Source organism: Podarcis cretensis, assembly GCF_951804945.1.
Source record: "Podarcis cretensis genome assembly, chromosome: 12".
In the NCBI taxonomy this organism is placed as follows: domain Eukaryota; kingdom Metazoa; phylum Chordata; class Lepidosauria; order Squamata; family Lacertidae; genus Podarcis; species Podarcis cretensis.
In genome coordinates this window covers 29,235,305-29,258,089 of record NC_137181.1, presented here as the reverse complement: position 1 = coordinate 29,258,089, position 22,785 = coordinate 29,235,305, and the positions used below count along the sequence as shown (strand labels likewise).

General features: G+C 43.5%; 1 protein-coding gene across 9 annotated transcripts in view; it reads right to left on the bottom strand.

The window, feature by feature from the left end:
• DYNC1I1 (dynein cytoplasmic 1 intermediate chain 1) overlaps positions 1 to 22,785 on the bottom strand; it is a 240,409-nt gene that overhangs the window by 26,311 nt on the left and 191,313 nt on the right. For all 9 annotated transcript variants that reach the window (XM_079948171.1, XM_079948163.1, XM_079948167.1 and 6 more), the window contains one exon: positions 5,259 to 5,399. In XM_079948171.1, coding sequence (XP_079804297.1) covers positions 5,259 to 5,399 — 141 coding nt within the window. The remainder of the gene's footprint in view (positions 1 to 5,258; positions 5,400 to 22,785) is intronic.

Below are 22,785 nucleotides of genomic sequence, written 5' to 3'. Positions count from 1 at the left end.
GGAAAGTTTATCTGCCTAGCACAGATTTAAAGGTCCAAATTAAACAAATAAGAGCAAAGTGAATCCTGCTCGCAGCCCCACATGCTTTAACAGCATTGATCACAGTGCAATTTCCATGTCAATAACAACAGGGAAGATTTGCAACAGCCTTGATGTGTGTGTGTGGGGGGGGGAATAAAGTATTTTCCAGCCTGCTTTTTGAGAAAATGGACTTTTCTCTTAACAGTCTTATGGTATTGATAGTAAGGGCTCTTAATGGTAACACCTGTAGGGATCTGCTCCTCTTTGCTCCTTCCCCCAAAAGAAAAAGCTGGAGAGAAAAGCCCTCCCTATACACCCTCCTTCAGCTGCTGGCTTTATAATTAAGGCGGCTCTGCAGCTTCCTGCTCGGAACACTTCAAAAGACCTCGAGTCTCCACTTGACAATCCAGTTTTCAGTATTCGTCCCTCCTTACCTGTCTAAGGTGATTTACGGCAAGGAGCAGTAAAACTGTGCGTTTTCTTTTGACTGAAATGTATATTAAGGCCATACGAAAGAAGGAATTAACCACACGCACAAAAGTAGAAGAAAATATTGGCAGTTATTACTTTTGCCTTGGTAACTTCGTTGGTTTCTTGACTACAGCCCCGATCCACGAGTATATAAATCCACTACCTTCTTTAGTCTTTTACATACAACTGATGAATTAAGCTCTGTCTCGCCTTAAAAGCTCCTGCCTGAAGCCTCTGTGGCGCCAGAGCACTTTCTGGATTTTCTGCTCTTGCAGACTAACGTAGCTATTTTTCTGCAATTAGGAAACTCAAAATTTATTATCACGATTATTCGTTTCTATAGTGTTTTAAGCTCACAAACCGCTTTACAAGTCTTGTTTCTTTCATCCGCACTGCCTTGTTGTTATCTTATAATTCTGATAGGATTTGATCTGCACGTTTGCTGGACAGCATTCTACAAAATATATTTGCAGCTTGCATGATGCAATGGTTTTTCGGGGGGGGGGGCATGTTCCATTCTCAGTGGTGGCATTTAGAACGTTCAATCACAAGACCGTTCTCGCAGGGCGGGGGTGGGGGGAAGGATTACAAAGGAAAAGTTCAAGGGACAATTTCTGTAAAATCTGAATTAGGCGCAGTTATTTCACAACTGGAAATTAGGCAAAACTGCAGGCTGCTTGAATTCATACAAAAATGGCATGAGACAAAATTGTAAGAGAACAAAAAAAAGCAGCAGCAGCTATGGTAAGAGATATTGATTTTCATGTACAGAATATATTTTCTCACAAAGCTTTCTGACTTCAACGTTTCACTGATGCTAAACAGGGCAACAGAGTTTTCTCTGTATGGTTCCTATTTTTAAATTTCTCCCCAATACTGGTATGGAAATCTTATGTTTGAAGGCTTTAATTGCATGTGAAGCTTTGCAATTGCGTGTGTTTGGGCCAGGAGCAGAATATATATCCTGCAGGGAAGAATGAATGGTGGCAGGAGGGGGAAAGAGAGACAGAATTTATTTATTTATTTAGTAAATTGATAGCCCACTTCTCAGTTTAAAAAGAACATTTTCACAGCAGAATATAATAAAGCACGCAAAGAAACCCTGTTTATAAAATGATATTATACTAATATTATACAAATAAAACCAACAAACAATAATTAAAAACCATACCAATTTGATTAAAGAAAATTGCATTGTGACCAACAACATTGTGATTGACATACCTGATATATGTGCTATTGACCAGAATATCTCAAAAATATTTTCTGTAATATTCTGGGCAGAATGTCAGCTTCAAAGTAAAGGCAATATGGACAACACCTTAAAATGACAAAATATCTGCCACATCTCCTAGCATCTGCAGGCAGATAGGCTAGGAAAATACTGACTTAGACCTGATCTATGCAATCAGGACAAAAAGGAGCAGAATGGGTTGTATCACTTCAGTCTGGGGGATGCTGGTTGGTTTTATTATTGTTGTTGTTCCCCATCTGTGACAATTCCCTTCAATTAAAAAGCTAGCACATCAAGGAGAAGGACTGTCTGCTCCCTGTGTGCTGGTATTGCACTCTGCAGGTAGCTTTTGATGCTGTTGTTTTACATACTGGAGCATTGAATAAACGTTTATTCTATGTCCGTTCTACTACCTTACAAACTCCTTTCTTTCTCCTTCTGATGAGTTGGTAGTTCAGGCCCTTACAAGACAGCAGTTTGGGGGAGGCAAATTATAAATGTATCAAAGAAACCTAGTGCACTCTGAAAGTGTTTTACGAACTCCATTCAAATTAGGAAACTCAAAAACGATAAAACACTCAACAACGCCCCCCCCCCCCAAAAAAAAACCCCAGCAAGAAAGACTTAATAAAATCACTCAGAAATATATCCAAGAGTTTAATGCAGCTGCTTCTTAATTTAAAATCTTCTTTTATCAGTACTTACTTTCACAAATTTGTTTGTATTATATACTTACTAGTATGAAAATAAGGCAAGGGTCACTTTGTAAAATCCAGACTTCTCTAGTGGTATTTTCTATTTTAATGATGTTTATTATTCACTTATGCAGTTTTATCTCATCTTTCCTCCAAGGATCTGAGGGCAGCCTATATTGTTCTTCCCTGGCTGTCCTTTTATTCTCCCAACAGTCCTGCATGGCAGCAAGCGTGACTGGCCCATGGCTTCTGGGCAAGGATTTGAACCCAGATCTTTCTGGTTCTAGCCATTACAGGGCCCCAGTCAAAGAAGGATGATCCAGCCCTTGTTACTGTACCTCCTCAGTAACGCTGCAGACTTAACACACATTCATCAAATTTCAGGGTCATTTATCTTCTAAATGAAGCACCACACTTACCTGGGAGTAAGTCCCATTGAACTCAGGGGAACCTATTTTCAAGTAAACGATCAATAAGATCAGGCTGTATGTGTGCTTAGGACTATAGCAACATACCCCAAATGTTTGCATAGGTGTTTGTGCAGAAGGAGGTATTGCTAATTTCAATAGAGCTTAATCTCAAGTCAGTGTACTAAGATTTAATGGCCTTAAAGCCCAATCTTATGCAAGTTTAACCAGAAGTTAAGTCCCATGGAATTCAATGGGGCTTACTCCCAGGTAAATATGGAAGAGGCAGCTGCAGCACTACATACCGGCAGGTGGCTGTCCAGCCAACATCTCTTTGAGGCAGTCTGTTCCGCTGACAAACAGTTCTTGCCTTTAGCAATTTCCTCCTAAATTCTCACCGAAATCTGCTTCCCTGCAGGTTCCAAGGGCTTGCGGGACAGCTGTAACCTGCCCCCCTCAGGCCTTGTACACACCATACATTTTACAGCAGCACATGTCTCTCCCCCCCCCATCTTAAAAACTGTAGTTTACAACTCCCAGCACCCACACAAACTACAGGTCCCAGTACTCTTGGCTGAGCTGGCAGAAGTGTTTGAAATGTATGCTGCATATGCAGTCCCAGAGAAAAAAAGACATTCGCAAAAGGAGAAATAATGAAGAGCTGCTTTGCCTACTCTGGCAAGCCAGGAGGAAGGCTGGACCTGCAACTCAGGACAGATTTATTAATTATTATTTATTCCACACCACACATTTAAAGCACATTCCACACTCGTTGAAAGCATGAGATTTCGAATAATTCTGGGAACTGTAGTTCTTCCAGAGCCAAGCGCCCTGGACAAACTACAGTTCCCAGGATTATTTGATGTAAGCCAGGTGCTTAAAATGTGCACTGAATGTGCTTTAAATGTAAGGTGCAGATCTGTGGCTAGGCTTCCCTTTTTGCCCTTCTTGGCAACGTGAGAAAGAGCAACTTGTGCAACTCCTCTGTAGCGAGTGGTGCAGAGTTTCAGAGGCATGTGAAACCTCCAAAACTTGCCACCACTGGGACAGGAGGTGGGGGAGGGGGAGATGCTCTAAATTCCTCACGGGGCATGCAGAAGAAAAAGAATAAATAGGGGGGGGGCAGAAGTGCAGGTGAACAAATCAGCCCCGACACACCCACTCTTTTTGAAAATGTGAATCAACTCTGCACAAGAGAAGGAAGGAATCTGTGCCATGTCTTTAATCTGGGGCAGAAGGCTTTGGGATGAATGTGCTAAGATGCCATGTTTGATTTAGAGCCCCTGGGCAAAGACACAGCCTCCCTCACCTTCCTTACAGGGCTTAGCTTAATGTTAGGGTGGTGCCAGCGATGAACTAAGACAATAGGGATCACAAATTAACAACAACAATAGTTTTTGCACAAAGCAAGTTACAAGCTTGTCTCTTGCTTGAACGTAAGAGCATAAGAGGAGCCTGGATCAGGCCATTGGCCCATCTAGTCTAGCATCCTGTCCTCCCAGTGGCCGACTAGGTGCTTGCGGGAAACCCTCAAGCAGCAGAAGAGCACTCTCCTCCTTGAGATCTCTGTAGCAACTGGTTTTCAGAAGTATTACTGCCTCCAACCGCCTTCTCAGACATGGCCAAACTCGGCCCTCCAGATGTTTTAGGACTACAACACCCATCATCCCTGACCGCTGGTCGTTAGCTAGGGATGATGGGAGTTGTAGTCCCAAAACATCTGGAGGGCCAGGTTTGGTCATGCCTGCTCAGAGAGGTGTGTCCCCCCATAGTAACATTCTGGTGGGTTTCATATTCCCCTAGAGTTGCCGCCAAGAAAGAGTATGAGTGAAGGATGAAGTGGTGCTTACAGGGTATGCCTGCGGCCTGCCGGATGTTGGTAGCCTGAGCACCGGCCATGCTAGCTGGGTTGACAGAAGTTAGAGTCCAACAACCAAAGAAGGGCAGCGCTTTGTCTCCCACTGGGTGGATCAAGAAGCCGACAAAGAGGCAGAAGTTGGAAGGTGCAAGCGGGTGGGAGGATCCTGGGTGTAACCACACCCGAAGAAGCCTGGGAACTGCAGTATTCCCTGCACAGCACGCTACAATTCCCAGCATCCTGAAACTGCAGTTCCCGGGGATTCTTGAGGGGAAGTCGTGTGCTTTAAATCTATGCTGGGGACTTGCCCTTTGGGCAAAGGAAGAGGGGAACACCACCAGGCAGGTCTGGTGGCACCCAGAAAAGGACCCTTGGAAAGTGATGAAATTAGCAAGCACCGAATTTGTGGTGGGAGCCTGTTTCTAACGAAGGCGGTTTCTTCTCTTTCCCTCCCCATTTGAAAAGGGATAAGATGAAATAATAATAATAATGATAATAATAATAATAATAATAATAATGGCAACCCAGCAGAAAATGTCAGCTCCCAGGCCCCGATCCTTCTCCCTCCTCACCTCTGTGTCATTATTCAGGTTCCAGAGATCCAAGCGGCCCATCCCATCCACGCAGGCAAAGAGCGCGGGATGCACTGGTGACCACATGACATCGTAGACATAGTCGGCATTGTCTTCAAAGGAGTAGAGCGGCTTGTTGTGCTGGAAGGGAGAGAGAAGCAGAAGGGAAGCATGAAGACTTCGTGGCGCTACTGCTGCCTCGGGCTGTCTGGCGAGTCTAATTAAAAACTTTGCACATTCAACCAAGTGTCATAAAACTTCCCGCAGATGAAAGGTCCCGGGACGGAGAAGGTGGGGCTGCTGCTGCTGCGCTCTAATGGGGGGGGGGCGACCACTGTCCAGTGAGTAGGATTGCAAAGTGGGGGTGATCGTGTAGATGCGGGGGGGGGGACGTGCGGGGGAGTAGGCGGATGGAAGGAAGGAAGGAAGGAAGGAAGGGAGAGTTTGGATTTCGGCGAGGAGAGAGAAGGGATTGCGCAAGACATTCCACGCGCAGGTAAAAGGGAGCTCGCAAGCGGCCCATTCAAGGGGAGGGAGGGAGATGCTGCCTGTTGCTCGCGCCAAGGCATCGCCTACGTAAGCTGCTGCCCTGATAAGGGATCGGGAGATTCCCGGGGAGGAATGGCAAGGGAAGACGAAGACTGCCACCTAGCGGCTGCCGGGAGGATGCGGCAGGCGCGAGTCACAGAGGCGCTTCGGCGGCGGGAGCGGAATAACCCAAGAATGCAGACTGGGGGGGGGGGGGGGCGCGCTGGGGAGGCCTGCGGAGATTTCCTTATTTCCCGTCTGCGCTGCGCTCATTTGGGCGCACTGTGCTTTTAACGGAGGGATGGTCTACTGCTGTTCTCTAACTTGCTGTTTAGAAATTGTTCGTTGTTTTCCTTTAAAAGCTGTATTTTCAAGAAGGTGGAGCGTTTTTGTTTTTTACTCCGAAGAGCAAACCAGAAGTCTGTTAAATGATGCATATGTATAACACGCACGCAGTGGCGTAGCGTGGGGGGTGCAGGGGGGGGCCGGCCGCACCGGGCGCAACATCTGGGGGTTAGGGAAATCCACGGGTTAGGGGGCGCAAATCCATGGGTTAGGGGGCGCAAATTACTTGCCTTGCCCCGGGTGCTGATAACCCACGCTACCCACTGCACGCACGATATATTTTGAAAAGTTGCGCGCTCGCTATGCATTTTTTAAAATATGTCGTAACCAAATTTTGCATGGCCACTGATCGAATGAAACGGGTTTTCGCCGACGTTTGGATACAACTAGATGCCATTTTGAATCAGGATGGTGGACTGGACATTTCAGAATGGCACTGATTTTAACCAAATTGTGCATGAAGGTTCCTGAGATTAAGCAGCAGGTTTTTGCCTAGGTTTTAACTACTGATTTCAAAATACTGATTTTTTGTTTGTTTGTTTGTTTGTAAGCATTCCTAGGGAATACTGGGTTCAAGGCTGCTTTATTAAATAAGGCTGTTATATTAAATAAAAGGTTAGAGAGGTATCTGCTGCCTTAGTCCAAAGTGCAAAGGTTACTTCCATGTCTGCACTTAGGGCTAAATGTTTATGAACTGATGCAACAGGCCAGTGGTATTATTGTTGTTATTAGTACTATTGGTATTTCAGTTTTCTATTCAAATGCAGGGAGCTCATGGTCACAGTGGCCCTTTCGCAGAACTAAGCAAAAAACTGCCCCTTGAAATGTTACAGATACGACTTCCACATCTGCAGAAGGTATTTATTTAGGCAATTAGTATTCCACTCCATATTTCAAAGAAACCTCTGAGTGGTTTACAACATCCTAAAAATATCACAAACAAATACCAAAACAAAAATCCACGTTTTAAAGCAGCACAAAACAATTCCATAGGACAAAATGGTTTTGTTTTTGTTTTTTAAAGGAAGCCTGAACTTAACAACTTACATATGAGGAGCATAATAATTACTACTAGCAGATCCAAAATACAGAAATGGAAGGTGGGCAACCAGTCCCACTCACCAGTGTACAGTATTTATAGGTAGCAGTAGGACTTTCACTTCTGCTGCTATCTCTTCAACTTAAGCTCACGCCAGAACAGACTGCACATGCCCCTGCCCTGGGGCTCCCTGCTGTCACTGGGGGGCACTCACAAGCTCTCCTGCCCCCTGGGAAAAGGTAGTGTTTAAGCAGCTCCCACGGTCAGTTCCCACATGAGAATTTTCTTATGCACTCGTATGAGGCACTTTTTAAAAAAATAAAAGATGGCTGCTGTTCTGATGAGGGAGGAAGGGCTGTAATTCACTAACAGAGCATCTGATTTGCATGCAGAAGGTCCCATGTCCACCCAGGTATGGCTGGGAAAGCGCTGCCTGAAACCCCAGAAAGCGGCTGCTGGTCATTGTGGATAATACCGAACCACATGGACAGCTTCCTATGTTCCTGAAGGCTTCTCAACAGGGGCACCAGGATATTTCCTTCTGCAAGCATCCCTTGGCAAGTCAATCACTCATCTTCTTCCTGATAATGTATCTCAGGATGGGAGAAAAATACTATACGAGCCCAGCCACGGCTTCTCTGCCAAACACACACATCTTTTCACTATGCATTGGAATTTAGCTATCAGGCGGCATGCTCTGGTGCCACATTTCCCTGCTAAACTGCATTCTCCGGCTCATCAAGTTACTTCTGCTCTTTTCTTTTTCTTTCTTTTTCTCTCTCCGGGGCTTCTCTTCACTTTTTTTTCTTGAGGACAAGGTGATCTGTAGTTTCTGGATATTCTGAAAGCCAGTTCCCCCTCTCCCTCCCCCGTGTTTAAGACTTGAGTTTGAAGTAAGGAGGTGGCAAGGTTCAGAGAGCACAGCTGCGCTAAGAGAGCGTGGTGCTGTTGCTTGACTTTTAAGTGCCTACGCGTCATTTCATTTCACAACAGACTGGAAGTTCGAAGCAAGTTTTTTTTTTTTTTAAGTACACCAGGTTCGTAACATGTAATTGGGTGTCATGAATTATTCATCACATTCTGGCTCGTCTTAAGTCTGATTTCTGAATAATGGCTTTGCTAATCCCAGATCAATTAGTGTGAAATGAAATTTAAATGATAATGAAAACCCCAGAGATAAAAGAAAATTAAATATTCTCATCGCTTGTGACAGAAATCTAAACAATGGGATTTCTACATGTGTGCCTATGTATGTGTATTTGTATATAACACAATTTGCATGTACTGTATACAGACAAACACAGTAGACACACACACACACATCTCTCTCACACACACACATATGCACACCCCAGTCTATATCACCCTCTGTGGGGTTTAATATCTCTTTACAAGAAAAACATGATAAAGATCATACAAAGATAATTGTTTTTTTTTTTAAAAAAAAAAACCAATTGACTGCAACTTTAGTTTGCAAAGTGCAGCCAATCTTCCAGTCGTTCTTGACTGCATTAGGTATCCTTATGAGTTATACAGGAAGATTCATAGCTCTGTGGTAGAACATCTGCTGGGCATGCAGAAGGTGCAGGTTCAACCCCTGGGATCTCAATGTAAGGAGAGTAAGGGAGGGACATGACTGAGCTGAGGTGTGGAGAAAATGGATATAGAACGCTAGAACTCAGGGACATTCTGTGAAGCTGAACGTTGAAATTTTCAGGACAGACACAAAAAAGGCACTTCTTCATAATACATAGTTGAGCTATGGCATTTGCTCTCAACAAGAAGTAGTGATGGCCACTCATTTGGAGGGCTTTAAAAGTAGATTAGACTGATTTTTACAGAAGGTCAGTGGCTACTAGGCACAACGTCTATGTCCTAAACCCAGTACGCCTCTGAATACGAGTTGCTGGGAGTTACAATTGCAGTAAGGGCTGTCACGCTCAGATCCCCCTTGCAGGCTTCCCATAGATGTTTGGCTGGCCATTGAGAGAAGAGAATGCCAGACTATGATGAGCCTTTGGCTTGATCCAGCGGTGCTCTTGTTACATGTGTCATATGAAGTTCATAAAGGATGAGCTTTGAGTCCATGAAGAATGTCTCCTGAAGGGGTCAAAATTTCCCTTTGAGGATTGTTTGTTTGTGTGTGTGGTTCTTAAAGGAAAAAGTAAGCATTTTACTCAGGCATCCAAACATGAGCACAAAACATCTCAGGAGAAGTAGCATTTAAGAGGACATGGTTTCAACTAGGGATGGGGAAACTTTGGCCCTCCCGATGTTGATGGACTGGAGCTCCCATCCACCCTTCCTGCCCATTGTTTATGGTAGCTGCATCCGCTGAGAGGAGGAGTCCAACATAATCTGGAGGCCCACTAACCTTGGTAAAAACCAACACTGATCACTGATTTCTACTGCATGCAAGTACTGCATATGTGCACAGAAATTCACAAAACTGGCCTTAGACCCAGTAAAGGTTTGGCAAAGTCACAAACACATACGCTGCATGTTCATCATGTCTAGGTTTCCACCAGCTCCTTGATCAACCCATGACTGCGGCACCCACCTCCTTTCCATCATAAAGAATAGCTTGGGTATATAGAAATATGACAATAAGTATAACTGTATCTAGGGCTAAAGTCCCAGCTGGTTCCCCGGCGTAGCTGCACGAAGGATCTAACTTAATCCAGGAGGCGCCACACGTTAAGAACCTCGCTGCTTAGAGGAAGGCATGTGGACATGTTTACAGGTTTTAACTAGCATTTAGCTGCTTAAAAGCTACAATGAAATCTATCAGCTTTGCTTGTTTCATGAAAGAGGTATTTCACACTCTTGGAATGGCGGAAGCAGGCTCTCCACGAAGGTGCATCTCGCAACGGTGTCTCCACCTCATAAGAGCTATCTGATCAGAGGTCCTTCACCCAGCGGAGAGCCACCCAGCAGAAATCAAATTTGAACCCAGTCAGGAAAAGAGCCTTTATGCTTGTGGAGTTACTGCTACCATTTTAAAACTACTTTACATTGGAATTTTTCTCTTTTTAAAAAAATATTTTTTATTACGTTTTCCATTTTAACAATCCAATCAGATCACATTAAATATTCCAAATTATACAAATACATATCATATAGTCCAAATATTTTGCCAAATTATAAATTTTTGTTGGGGCTTCCCATGCTTCAAGTTCAGTGGGGTCCAATCATCTTATGTTTCTACTGCCTTGAGTTTCCAATAGTTCCTTCTTTAAATCTTCCTGTTGTTATCCTTCCAATTGTTCTCATCCCAGGAATAGTTCTGCGAGGCAGGTGAGATTTCTTAACAAACAACTGTCCGCATCCAGAACAAACAGCCTCCAGAGTATTTTGAGAGAATCCATGGAAATCAACCAGTTTTCACCTGGTTCAAATCTGCAGTTGCACATGGCCTACACATTTGCATCCATTTTATACCAGTTTCACAACCCTGGCTTTCCACAAATACTTCTTTGGTATTTTGGTGAGGATGTTGAGATTCTCTGATAGAGATTGCTTCTCTGCCCACCTGCTCCGGACTATATTTCCGTGGGGTTTCTTGAGGCTGTTACCACATTCAATCTGTGGTGTAGATGTGCCCTTAAACTTTACAACAGCGCTGTTTGTTGGGGGTCAGGCTGCAGCTTTCAGGCAGCAGGAAGGGAACACCTGCCTGTTAAGATGCAGAGACAAGGAATGGTCCTGAAGGTTGATGCCAGTCTTCAAGGCATGCTCTTCAGAGTTGCCTCTCTTGGCTTCAGTTAAGGTAAAGAAATGTGGCTTCTCTCTCTGCAACAGCTGTCACCAGACTGGTGCTCTCCAGATGTTGTGGATGACAACGTTCAACCTGGGACTCATAGGTACTGTAGTCCAAAACATCTGGTTGATGAAGGCTGCTCTACAATATCCAAAGAGCATGTCATGTTTTGGTTTATGCAAAAAGCAAATGTAGCAATGTTGGTCTGCAAGACAAAAATCCGCAAACTTTTAGAAATACCTTTATTAGGCCACTTTGTTGTTCCAATAAATAACGAAGTGCAGGACTCATTAATCCCATATTCGTTATTGGGAGAGACATAGCAGGAATACACGTCGGATCAAAAAGCTTTGTTCATAGTTATAACAGAGTTCGCTTTTCTATTCTATAGCGGTTTCACTATTATATAGCACATGTTGAAAGTTATGTCTGGAAAAAATCTAGTTACGGCTGGAGAACCGTATGTCATTTTTATGATCATCCTGTACTGTTTTTAATAGTATTTTATCTCTTTTGTAAATCTCGTTGTACACCAGACTGGGATTTTGTATGGGGGGCAGTCTATATGTATTTTTAACTAAATGAATAATTTATAAAATTCAATATTTTGTTTATAAAAAAGTCATACTCTTAATGGTCTAGCTATGGATTAAAATGTATTTATTAACTAGAACAATAATTCACATGCACTGCTAATATATACCAAGATCTTATGATTTTGTATTTATAGCTGGAGAAATAAATAATAAAAAGTAATCCTTTAAAAAAAAACTTAAATAGGCAAAGTAAAGTGTCACAAAAGCATGAGAAAGTTTTCAAGTTATCCAGAACTCTTCATCAGGCAAAGCTGGAGGAATGGAGGAAGAAGGAAAAAAGCTGGCCTGGGTGGGTCCAGGGAATGATGCTTCACTGGAGAAGGTACCATCCACCTGAAGGAGGTGATGGTGCTCCCACTCCTTAGGAGGATGTCCCAGAACCCAAAAGTGTTAAAGAACTATCGGTCAGTGGCAAATATACATTGGGGGGGGTGCATGGTGCTTAAGAAGCTGGTGGTAGTTCAGCTTCAGGCTTGGAGGAGACCCTCTCCAGTGTTAGGATCAGCAGAAGAGTCCCTCTTGGTACAGGGACTTAAGGTGGCATTCAGCTAAGTTTTATTCCAATGATTTCTAATGAAATCAACGGGCCTAACTTAACCATGTCCATTCATTTCCATGCTGAATACCACCTCTACTCTCTCGGAGGTATGCATGGGATCACAGCTTTAGTTTGTACTCTTATGCACCAGGCTATCTCACCAAATGTAGGCAGGTCACATCCACACCACTTGAACAGTCATGGCTTCACCCAAAGAATTCTGGGAACAGTAGTTTGTTAATGGTGCTGAGAGTAGGACCGCCCGCCCCGCCCCCCCACAGAGCTACAAATCCCAGCATCCAAAGTAAACTGCAGTTCCCAGGATTTGGGGGGGAAATGCCATGGCTTTTAAAGTGCTGTAGGTGTCTTTTAAATATATGGTGTTGGTGTGGCCCAGGGCTTTCTTCATAATGCCCAGGAACATTTCTTTTCTCTCTCTCTCATCTCACCATTCATTCACTTGGGTAGCATCCGTCCATAGGTAACTCAAAAGCTTGCTCACTATTTTGTGACATTTTCATTGGCTCTACTGTTGCTTTTGGAACTGCCTCCTGGACAACAACAGAAACAGACTAACATGATTATTTGCCCTTTTTGAAGATGACGTACACCTTCCTTTTCGACATGGGCTCTCCTCAAAAGAGAACCCCATGATCATCTCCGTTCCATATGAAGTGTTACTTTGTCTTTTGGTTCGTTCCTCTCCTTGGTGGGCTTGAGCTCAAGATCGGGTCACAATTTGCAAAGTAAGATCGCTGCGTTTCTAAATCGCTTCTCCTGCTGCAGTGCTGCTGTGAAGTTCCGGCCGCTTTGCTTAATTTATTTCTATGCCAAGGATTTTAAAAATGTGCCACGCTTTTGCATGAGCATGTGGAAGCTATTACAAGAGGAGAATAAAAAGGGGGCAAGAGGGAAGGGTTCCAAGAGCAGACTAAGTCTGGAGATAACATGATGATTAGGCTTTGTGGTTTCTTTTAAAGTCAGGGCATCATAGCTGCGTTCATAGGAAGGAACCAATGAAAAAGAACTCGGGTCACTGGTGCAGGGGATTTACTGTGCAATTCTAGGCATGTTTACTCAGAAGTAAGTGTCAGTGTCTGGGCAGCTGCTAGGTACATAAAAAGACCTGGCAAGCTGGCACATTGTTCTAATTTGCATAAAATCTGTATATGCTTAGTTGTTTGTATATATGCACATTCAGGCCATGTTTCAGTGATGAAAAGAACCTGAGTCTAACTGGCAGGACTTACTCCGAACTGTGAGTGTCAACAGTCTTTCCTGGGTCTAGTGCACAGTCTGTTAGGAAGAACTGCTTTTTATGTGCACAATACAAATAAAATAAGTCTTACACAACAGCTAAAAACCCCCATACATTTTTCCTTATCCACCCCATCCAACAATTGTATGTACTTGCAAGTTCCCCAGCACCAATCAATACCATCCACACATGATAAGCATAACACCACAGATCAACACAACCTGTGCCACAACTGGAAAGCAGGAAAATGTTCTATGTGCAGAGCAGATAACGCAAGAAAGTTAGTTAAGCTACACACTGTGTTGTGCATTTCATCATCAAGATATGAAGCATGTCTGTCTTCAAGGAGTCCCAAGCAGTGGTTTCTCCTTGTGCCCATTTCAGCCTTCTCACAACAACACTATGATCACGGTGCTTATGGGGAATAGTAGTAGTATAAAGAAATCTTAAGGGGAAAAACCAAAGCAGGCAAAGTTGGCTGGAGAGATGTTTTTCTCCCTTTCTCATAATGCTAAAGCCTGGACTCATCCAATGAAGATGCAAGGCAGACAAAAGGAATCACTATTTTGCCCAGTGCCAAGTTAAACTATGGGATTTTCTGCCAAAACATGTAGTGATGCCCATCAACCTGGATGGTTTTAAAAGTGTCTATTAGCCATGATGATTGTGTACTACCTCCAGTCCAGTATGCCTCTAATACTAGTTCTTTGCTGTAATATGCAACCTTCTTAGAGCCAGGACTCACCTTTAAGCTTCATCTATTACACAGAAGCTACTTTCAGTTACTTACTGTGTCCAATCTCTCTTCCCCTTTAGTTCCTTCCTTCCTTTTTTAAAACCCTTCACAGCAAGAGCAAAAAGAAAATGGCAATGGTAATGTTAGCATGATCCACCTTAAGTCAGAGCATGACGCAGACATGGGACACAGCTAGAGGAACAGTGGAAGAAGGAAGGAAGATGCCATATGCTGAATCAGATTGTTGACCTGACTATGCTGATTATCAGTGGGTCTCCAGGGTTGCAGACAGGGGTCCCTCAAATCCATACCTAGAATGCTAAAGATTGAACCCGGGACCTTCTGCAAGCAAAGCAGATGCTCCACCAATCATTCCCATCAGTTGGAATCATAGAGGTGGAAGGGACCACAAGAGTAATCTACTGTAGTCCTACCCCCTGCAATGCAGAAGTCTTTTGGCTTGAACCCACGACCCTAAGATTAAGAGTCTCAAGCTCTACCGACTGACCAATGCAATATACAAGTGGTAAATATGCACATTTAATGTGCATCTGACAACCATGCAAGATGGATAAGAAGAGCAGGTTCGGTATAGTGGATAAAGTATTGGGCTTGAACGAGAGCCCTGGGTTCAAATTTCCATTCAGCTGTGAAGCTCACTGCCTGACCTGGGGGTCATTAACTCTTTTTCAGCCTGCCTGCCTCCCAGGATGTTGCGAGGGCAAAATGGCAATAGAATAAAATGGATCCCATTCTGAACTCCTTAAGGAAGGCATAGGAATGTGATAAGTGATAAATGGCTTAAACCTCACCTATGAAAATGCTTAACACCGAGAGAGAAGGGGGGAAACACAGTGAATTCCTCAAGCCAGACACCACCTGACTCTGGAAAGCGTCAGTCTGTCAGGCAGCAGTTTTTTGAAGATGTGTTAGGGGTGTTTTGGGAGGGGGGAGGACTTGATGCTGACAGGTAAACTGGTTATTGAGTTAATCTCCTTAGCGGTTTTATAAAATCTGTTGAGTTGTGACTCACATGGGCCGGTGCTGCAATTCTTACTGTGCATTAACTCTTGTCTCTCCTTTTGCTTCCTTGATAACTGAATACCCCTGCAGCTAAGGATGTAAGGAGAGCCCAATGGATGAGGCCAACAAGATGGCTAAGAATGCTTTGGTTCTAAAAGAAGAAAGGCCATGGCTCAGGACTGCCTAGGGCCTGCAGGCTTTGCTCTTTTTCAACGGTTTGAGGAAAACACTCTGCACATGTTCAGAATCTTTAGACCCCAAGTTGATGCATCCATCATTATGCATACATACAATAAGAGTCAGTACAAAAAGCTGGAGTGCAAGACAACTAGACATAGCTCCAAAGAACTTCAACACTGTGGCACAGCACTGTGTGATGTCTGTACACTAGTAAGCAGACAAGGCATTAAAATAAATATGGGACATGAACAGCCCTGGTGTTTATTTGTGTATTAGGAGAAATAGCACCAAAAGGGGGCCCAGATCCATGTCAGAAAGAGAGCCAAGGAATCACTATTGCTTCTCAGCAAGCTCTTTTCAATAACCATTTGGTAACTACCATGCTTTCGAGTGGAAAGTTTACTATGGCTCAATAGAATACACTAGTTTCCTCCGACAGCCAAGATTAGTGTTTGTGACTGTTAAAACTAGAAGGCCTGTGGAGATTTCATGGGTCATCAGTCATATAGACTCAAAAGTGATTTATTATCCAAGACATCCCTGCATATTTAAGATCCCCAGTACATTTCCTCACTCTGACATAACAGAATATTTAACATTTGTTGACAGCCAGGGGAAAATAGGTTGTTTCAAAGGTTTGGTGAGAGGATGTTACTGGGGGGCTCTGATCTATGTCCCCTCAGGGACTATAGGCAAAGCTGATTCCAGTCTGAAGGGAAGACCTGCTTGCAGCTGAGAATGGTTGATGGTGGTCCCGCTGTTTGCAGAGGATCCCAAATTTTGGGGCTTGTAGTTAAGCACGAACCTTGTGTTTGATGGATCAATTGATCAGTTTGTGGAGCACTACAGAATGTGGAGGTTTCTCTGCAAAACTCTGTAAAATAACGGCAAAACTTTGGTACAGGTTTGGAGGAGAGTCCAAATTATGGGGTTTGAAGTTAATTTGCCTGTTGAGGGTCAAAGTTCTAATGCCTAGACAGGAGGGGAAGTTCACAGATGATGATTTTGAAGGAGTGAATAAGCGAGAGACCAAGCATAACTGCTACCAGCCTCATTGTTAAGTTTTGCTTACTTTTGGTAGGCCTCCGAAAGAGGGGTGGGCAATCCTTTTTATTCCAAGTCATGCATTCCTTCAGAGGTAATCTGCCAGTGGGGTGGGCCCACCAAGGGGAAGAACCCAAGCCATCTGTGGGGAAGACCAATGCCAAAAGCAGACCCCCCCCCACACACCCATTTGCACTGTCTTCCTAAACAGGGCTTTTTCCAGGTGGAACTAGCCGGAACTGAGTTCTGGCACCTTTCAGGTGGGAGCCGTTTCCATTATTAGAGAAAAGGGGTGAGTTGTGGCACCTCTTTTTCTAGAAAAATAGAACTGCTTCCCACCACCTCCTTCTTTCTCCCTCTCGCTTCCTGCGAAAGGAGAAAGAGACTGCTCTTGCCAGAATTGTCTAAACTGATCCGTCACAGTCAGCTTTGGAAATTACGCCAAGGGCTACATGCCCACACCTTCTCGAAACGTTTTATCTTGGGCCTGAAATTGGTTTCTTGTGAGAACACCACATAGGAACCAAGCCACCCTTTTAGGTCTTCTGTGTGAAAAGCTAGACAAAGGCTGGGGAACCTGTGGCCCAGCAACATAGCTTATGATCGGGAATTGTGAGAGCTATAGCCCAGCAACATCAGGAAGGGCAAAGGTTATTCAGCCATGCACCAGACCAGGCTCCCCCAAACTCGGCCCTCCAGAAGTTTGGGGACTACAACTCCCATCAACCCTAGCTAACAGGACCAGCGGTCAGGGATAGTGGGAATTGTTGTCCCAAAACAACTGGAGGACCGAGTTTGGGGGTGCCTGCACTAGACTGACGGTGACACACAGAGCTAGGTCTTCTTAGTGGTAGAACCCTGATTATGGAGTTTGCTTCCTAGAGAGGCATTGTTGGAATCCCTTTGGAGAATGGAGAAAACAACTTGATCGAGAAAAGCATATAGAGCTGGCTAATCTCTCTTTTTTAATGGTGCTGTGATCATGTTATTTACATATGCAGAATATGCTCATTTTGACTGTCATCTGCACATTGTTATGTTTTGCTTGTCTGTGATATAATCTGACTCAGGTTCTGCAAACTGGAGAAAGGGGAATATATACAAACTGAGCAAGGAACAAATAAGATGAAAACTTGCAGCATCAGCAAAACAAAAAACAAAAAAACCACCCCTGCTTAATATCAAGCCTGTTACCTGATGTGTCAGATCAACATCACCAACCGTGGGGCAGCACAGAGAGTGGAGAGGCATTATGCCAGCACTGCAGGCAGATGAACTGCTGCAAGCCTCCAGAATCTGTCTGCAAGCCTCCAGCCACCATCTGCAGGACAGCCCATTAACTTCAAAGGGACTTCTGTAGAATAAGTGGTTTCACAATTACAACTGAAGGCTAAATCCTCTGCTTGATTCCCAGCTTTCTTTGTCTAAAGCAGCATTTCCACAAATGTATATCAGCAGCAAACCTGGCGACTATGGCTTATCAGAACTGAGTAAACCTACTTATATTTCACTCACATATTAATTCTGTGTTGAATTTTCATGAGCTTTTCTCGCTACCTAAGTCACCATTTGGAAGTAAAGATGGATGAATCGGTCAATGTCATTTTTTCACCACTTCTCTTTTTTCCAGACTTGAGTTCAGTATATATATATATATATATATATATATATATATATATATATATATAAAGTCTGCACAAAAATTGTCAGCATCTATTGTGCATTTCTTCTAATATACCAATTTTTGGAAGCAATTTTGTCTAGCATACATAATTTCGCAAGCAATTCCCCACAATAGCATTGATTTTTATGTTACTGTCATTAAGATATACATTTTTATGCACATTTTTTTTGTAAATTTAAAAAGTAGTTTTCCAATATACCCCCAATAATAGCTAAATTATAACAATAACAATTAATTCCCAAATTATACAATTATCAGAATGCCAATCAACTTCCAACTAATACATTTCAGTTAAAATGGCTCCCTGCATGGTGGAACAGGTGCATTTCCGATCTTATATCACTGTGTTGCATAATCTTAATATCAGTTATATTTCAGTTATAATAATCATCCCTTATTCAACAGCTACATAATTAATGATTTCCATTTGTGATGTTATAATATATAAATTTATAATGCTTCAGGTGTGGAACTCCAACTATTATCTTTATTCTGTTCTGCATGTGAAAACTGGAGATTCCTTCTGTCCATATATGGTGTTGTTTCTTTCACTTCCCAATTGTTTTCTCCCATCATGATTTGGGGCGGAACTGAATCTCGAAGTTTCTCAGAGGTCTTATCTCTTTGTCCCTTGCTTCGATGTCTCGGAACAGGCGACAGTCTGCTAGAAACCATTCTGTCTCACTAGTAAAACATGTCACAGATCTTCGCCATTTTCATCTCAGCCCAGGAAAAGGTGGGCAGTTTTCTCAGCACTGAAGATTTAATACCCCTTTTCCAACTCCCAGAATCTCTGCAGCGTTCTTATCACAGCCCCCAAATTCTTTTCCTTCCAGCAAGAGATTTATGGCCCAATTAAACTTTATCTTAGATTACAATCCGTCAGTAGCACAAACAAATCTCAGTCTCTTTTTCTTTGTCTGTTGTTTTTAAACGGAGGTGAGGGGAATTACTGTCTTTCCAACACAGTCATTCTTGAGTCCCCCCCTTCTTCATTTCAGATCACATACAAGTTTCCATTTTTGCTTGTTAATATCAATATTACTCCAACATCCCTTCCTCACTTGTAAATATATTTTTATCTTGTATTCTGGAGAGGACTGCCAAATCATAAATATATAAAAGAAGCTTAGAATAAACAAACCATGGGTTTCCCTCTCCCCAAACGATTCCCACACTAAAGAAAATCTTATCTCAGTTCAAACCCTTGATCCCTGTAGCTGATATGTTCTGCAGTATGTTGTTGCAACCCTTTTCCATAACGTGCTGGTACTTTAAAATCAACTATACATCCAACTAAATGGATAACCTCCGCTTCTTAATGGCGATGTAGGAGGGTTTTCGCCAAGTGAAGTGCTTTTGTACTCAGCGCCTCCTAGCCTTCCACATTCCATGCCGGAGTAAGAGCCAGGTACCAAGAAGAACTGCAAGCGAAGCCCATTTCCTGTGGGGAATTTGTAAGGATGATTTACCCTCTGCCATCCTTGTTTTTTGTTCGCCGACAATCCTCCATCATCGTGGGGGATGCCTCCATTAAGGCAGGTGGGATCGGAAGCCTATGCACATTTTCTCTTAATGTCTGCATTTTTGTGCACATTTTGTGCATTGCAAAACTGAGAGAAGTGCAAATGTTAAACTATAGGGCATCCCATTGCCAGACTGCAAGCAGTTTCATTTCCCACCAACATGGGAAGACTTTTGCCCTGGTTCCGCTCCCATGGGAAGACTTTTGCCCTGGTTCCGCTCCCATTTGCACTGTTAGGACTGATTAACTACAACAAAGCATGTATAAAAGGGCTCTCTGAGCAAAGAAAAACCACGCAAGTGGATGGCATCAGCCCTCACTGCAATTCTTTCAGTTGCCATTCAGATGGGGAGAGGCCATAGCTCAGTGAAGCACTTGCTTTAAATGCAGAAGGCCTCAAGTTCAATCCATGGCATCCAAACTTAAGATCCAAAATCTGCATACACCTCCTTAGCAAACTAAGCATAATTGGCTTGAAGCAAAGGACTGTTGATCCATTTGCTTCAGCACCTAAGGCTTCTCCACCCCTCACCCCCATGAATAGCTTCAAGACTCTCCCCAAGGAGCACATGGAATCACTGAGGACAGATGGTGAATTCTCTGGCCAAAAATGTTCACAAAACATCTCCCCCATGTTGGCTTCATAAGGTGGTACAGTCAAGAACTTCTGTAGCTCATAGCTGTCAACGTTTCCCTTTTTTAAAGGGAAATTCCCTTATTCCAAATAGGATTCCTCACAAGAAAAGGGAAAAGTTGACAGCTATGCTGTAGCTGGCCTTGCATTTGATTTATTTCTTTTCTTGTAATGGAAAGTGAGGGTGTTTTGACTAGGGCCATATTTACTGAAGAGACTATCAAGGCCAGGGACTAGGACCTGTGAGTTTCATGATATATATATTTTTCCAGTTAAAGGGATCCATGCCAGTAGCCCGACCTGTGATTTTCATAATGGTTTTGATGATATTGTCACAGTAGAAGAAATAAAGTTTATTAAGTGGTTCCCGGCAATTTTTGAGAGGTCCGCAAAACCTCAGAGTTGAGAGCCACTGATAGTTCATCCTACATGAACAGATCTGCAATTTTGTGCATACAAGAAACTGCTCATGAAGTCTTTAAAAAGAAGGGGGGGGACGACCGTGTGGTTACAGTGGAATAGATAAGCAAAATCAAGAGAAACATTGTGGAAAAACTCAGTGCCGGCTTTTGATCACCTGACTTCACTTTGGTTTTGCTCCTTCAAATTACCTAGAGAAAGACCATAATCTTCTCCTCATACAGCTGGATGGGAGCCAGACCTCTGGCTCCAGAGGTAAAGGGCAAAAAGTAAAAATCCTGTCTGAACAAGCAGCTCCACCCATTCCACTGAGTCAGTTTGGCTTTCTGACAACAAAATTGAGCTCTGAAGAAAATTCATTCATTGCTTTGCTTCTGGACAAAACTCAAAATGCTGAGCTCGTACAACAGACAGGCAGATCCCCAAGTAAGCCAGAATGCTACTTACTGACGGATCTACAGCTAGACCATGTAGCTCACTGTAATGACTAGGACGCTTTTAATTTTTCATCTGTAGGACACAATATATTCAGAAGTAGGCATATTTTCAGAAGATATCTGGTTTTAGGATTATCAAGTAGGGCAGCCTTGCAAATCTAGTTCTCCTGCCCCCGCCCCCCATTACTAACCCTCAAACATGTTTACTATATTTCTTCTGTTAGACATTTACAAGGATGAACAGAGAACCGGCTTTTGCTTCTCTGTCAGGTCACCTGGTATGGGACGCAGGTGGCGCTGTGGGTTAAACCACAGAGCCTAGGACTTGCCGATCAGAAGGTCGGTGGTTCGAATCCCTGCGACGGGGTGAGCTCGGTCCCAGCTCCTGCCAACCTAGCACTTCAAAAGCACATCAAAGTGCAAGTAGACAAATAGGTACCACTCTGGCGGAAAGGTAAACAGCGTTTCCGTGCACTGCTCTGGTTCGCCAGAAGCGGCTTAGTCATGCTGGCCACATGACCCGGAAGCTGTACGCTGGCTCCCTCAGCCAATAAAGCGAGATGAGCGCTGCAACCCCAGAGTCGGTCACGACTGGACCTAATGGTCAGGGGTCCCTTTACCTTTACTAGGCCACCTGGAGAGGATTCTTACTTAGCACAGGCGATTAAGTGAGCAAGTTTACAAATTGGATTAGGGTGATGCACAAAGAATAGCTCCTACGGGTGCTCCTGGCTGAGTTCAGTGCCATGCATCTGGGCCTTCTGGAAATGCCAGAGGTGATCATAGTTCAATGATACAGCACATGCCTCGTAGGCTGCAGGTCCCAGGTTCAACTCCTGACAACTCCATGTCAGGCTAGAAGGTTTCCTGTCTGAAACATTACAGCAGGGTTTCCCAAACTTGGGTCTCCAGCTGTTTTTGGACTGCAACTGCCACCATCCCTAGCTAGCAGGACTGGTGGTCAGGGATGATGGGAACTGTAGTCCAAAAACAGCTGGAGACCCAAGTTTGGGAAATTTTACATTAGAGACTTGCTGCCAGTTGGTGTAGAGAGAATGCAGAACTAGATGGATCAATGGTCTGACTCAGTATAATCTGTTCCCTATATCCCAGAAAAGGCTGATAACTCTTTCCCCCCTCAATGCATTCCCTGCTCAAAGCAGTGAAGCGGCCATCTAGGCTGCACATCCTAGGTTAAAACCCACATTGGCTCCTGTGGGGTGGTACGGACCAGGTAGGACCACAAGTCTAACTGCAAGGACTTTGAAACAGTGAAACTACTAAATTAGATAAGTAAAGAAATGCCTTTTTTGCTACTGCACTTTGAAATGGAATAAAACAAATAAGGGGACTGGGAAAGGAATGTTGCAGTGGCTGGGCTTTTAGGGTAGATTCATTTGAGATCCACAAGAAAGCCTTGTTCATCCCCTAGTTCTGCTGTAATGTTCACTCAGCAAAGGGGAATAAGTTTGTTTCCTAAATTGTATATAACTTAAAAACCAGATCATGCCACCCACGTTCATACCAGTAGTCTCCCTGAGGTCTGGCCATGTGGTTTCTCTAGCCAAGGCAGAAGAAAATTCTTTATGCCACTTTTGTCTTACGTCCTTACTTCATGTGGCTGATACAGTCTAGATGAGTCTTGGGTGTGTTTGCAAATACGATACTATAAACTGCTTCCTGCTCTGAAGACAGTGAAGTTTAATGTGACTTGAGTGCAGAGGGAGTGAACTCTTTTATCCACGTTTGTTAATTTTCATTTAGAGGTTTTTTCCTTGCT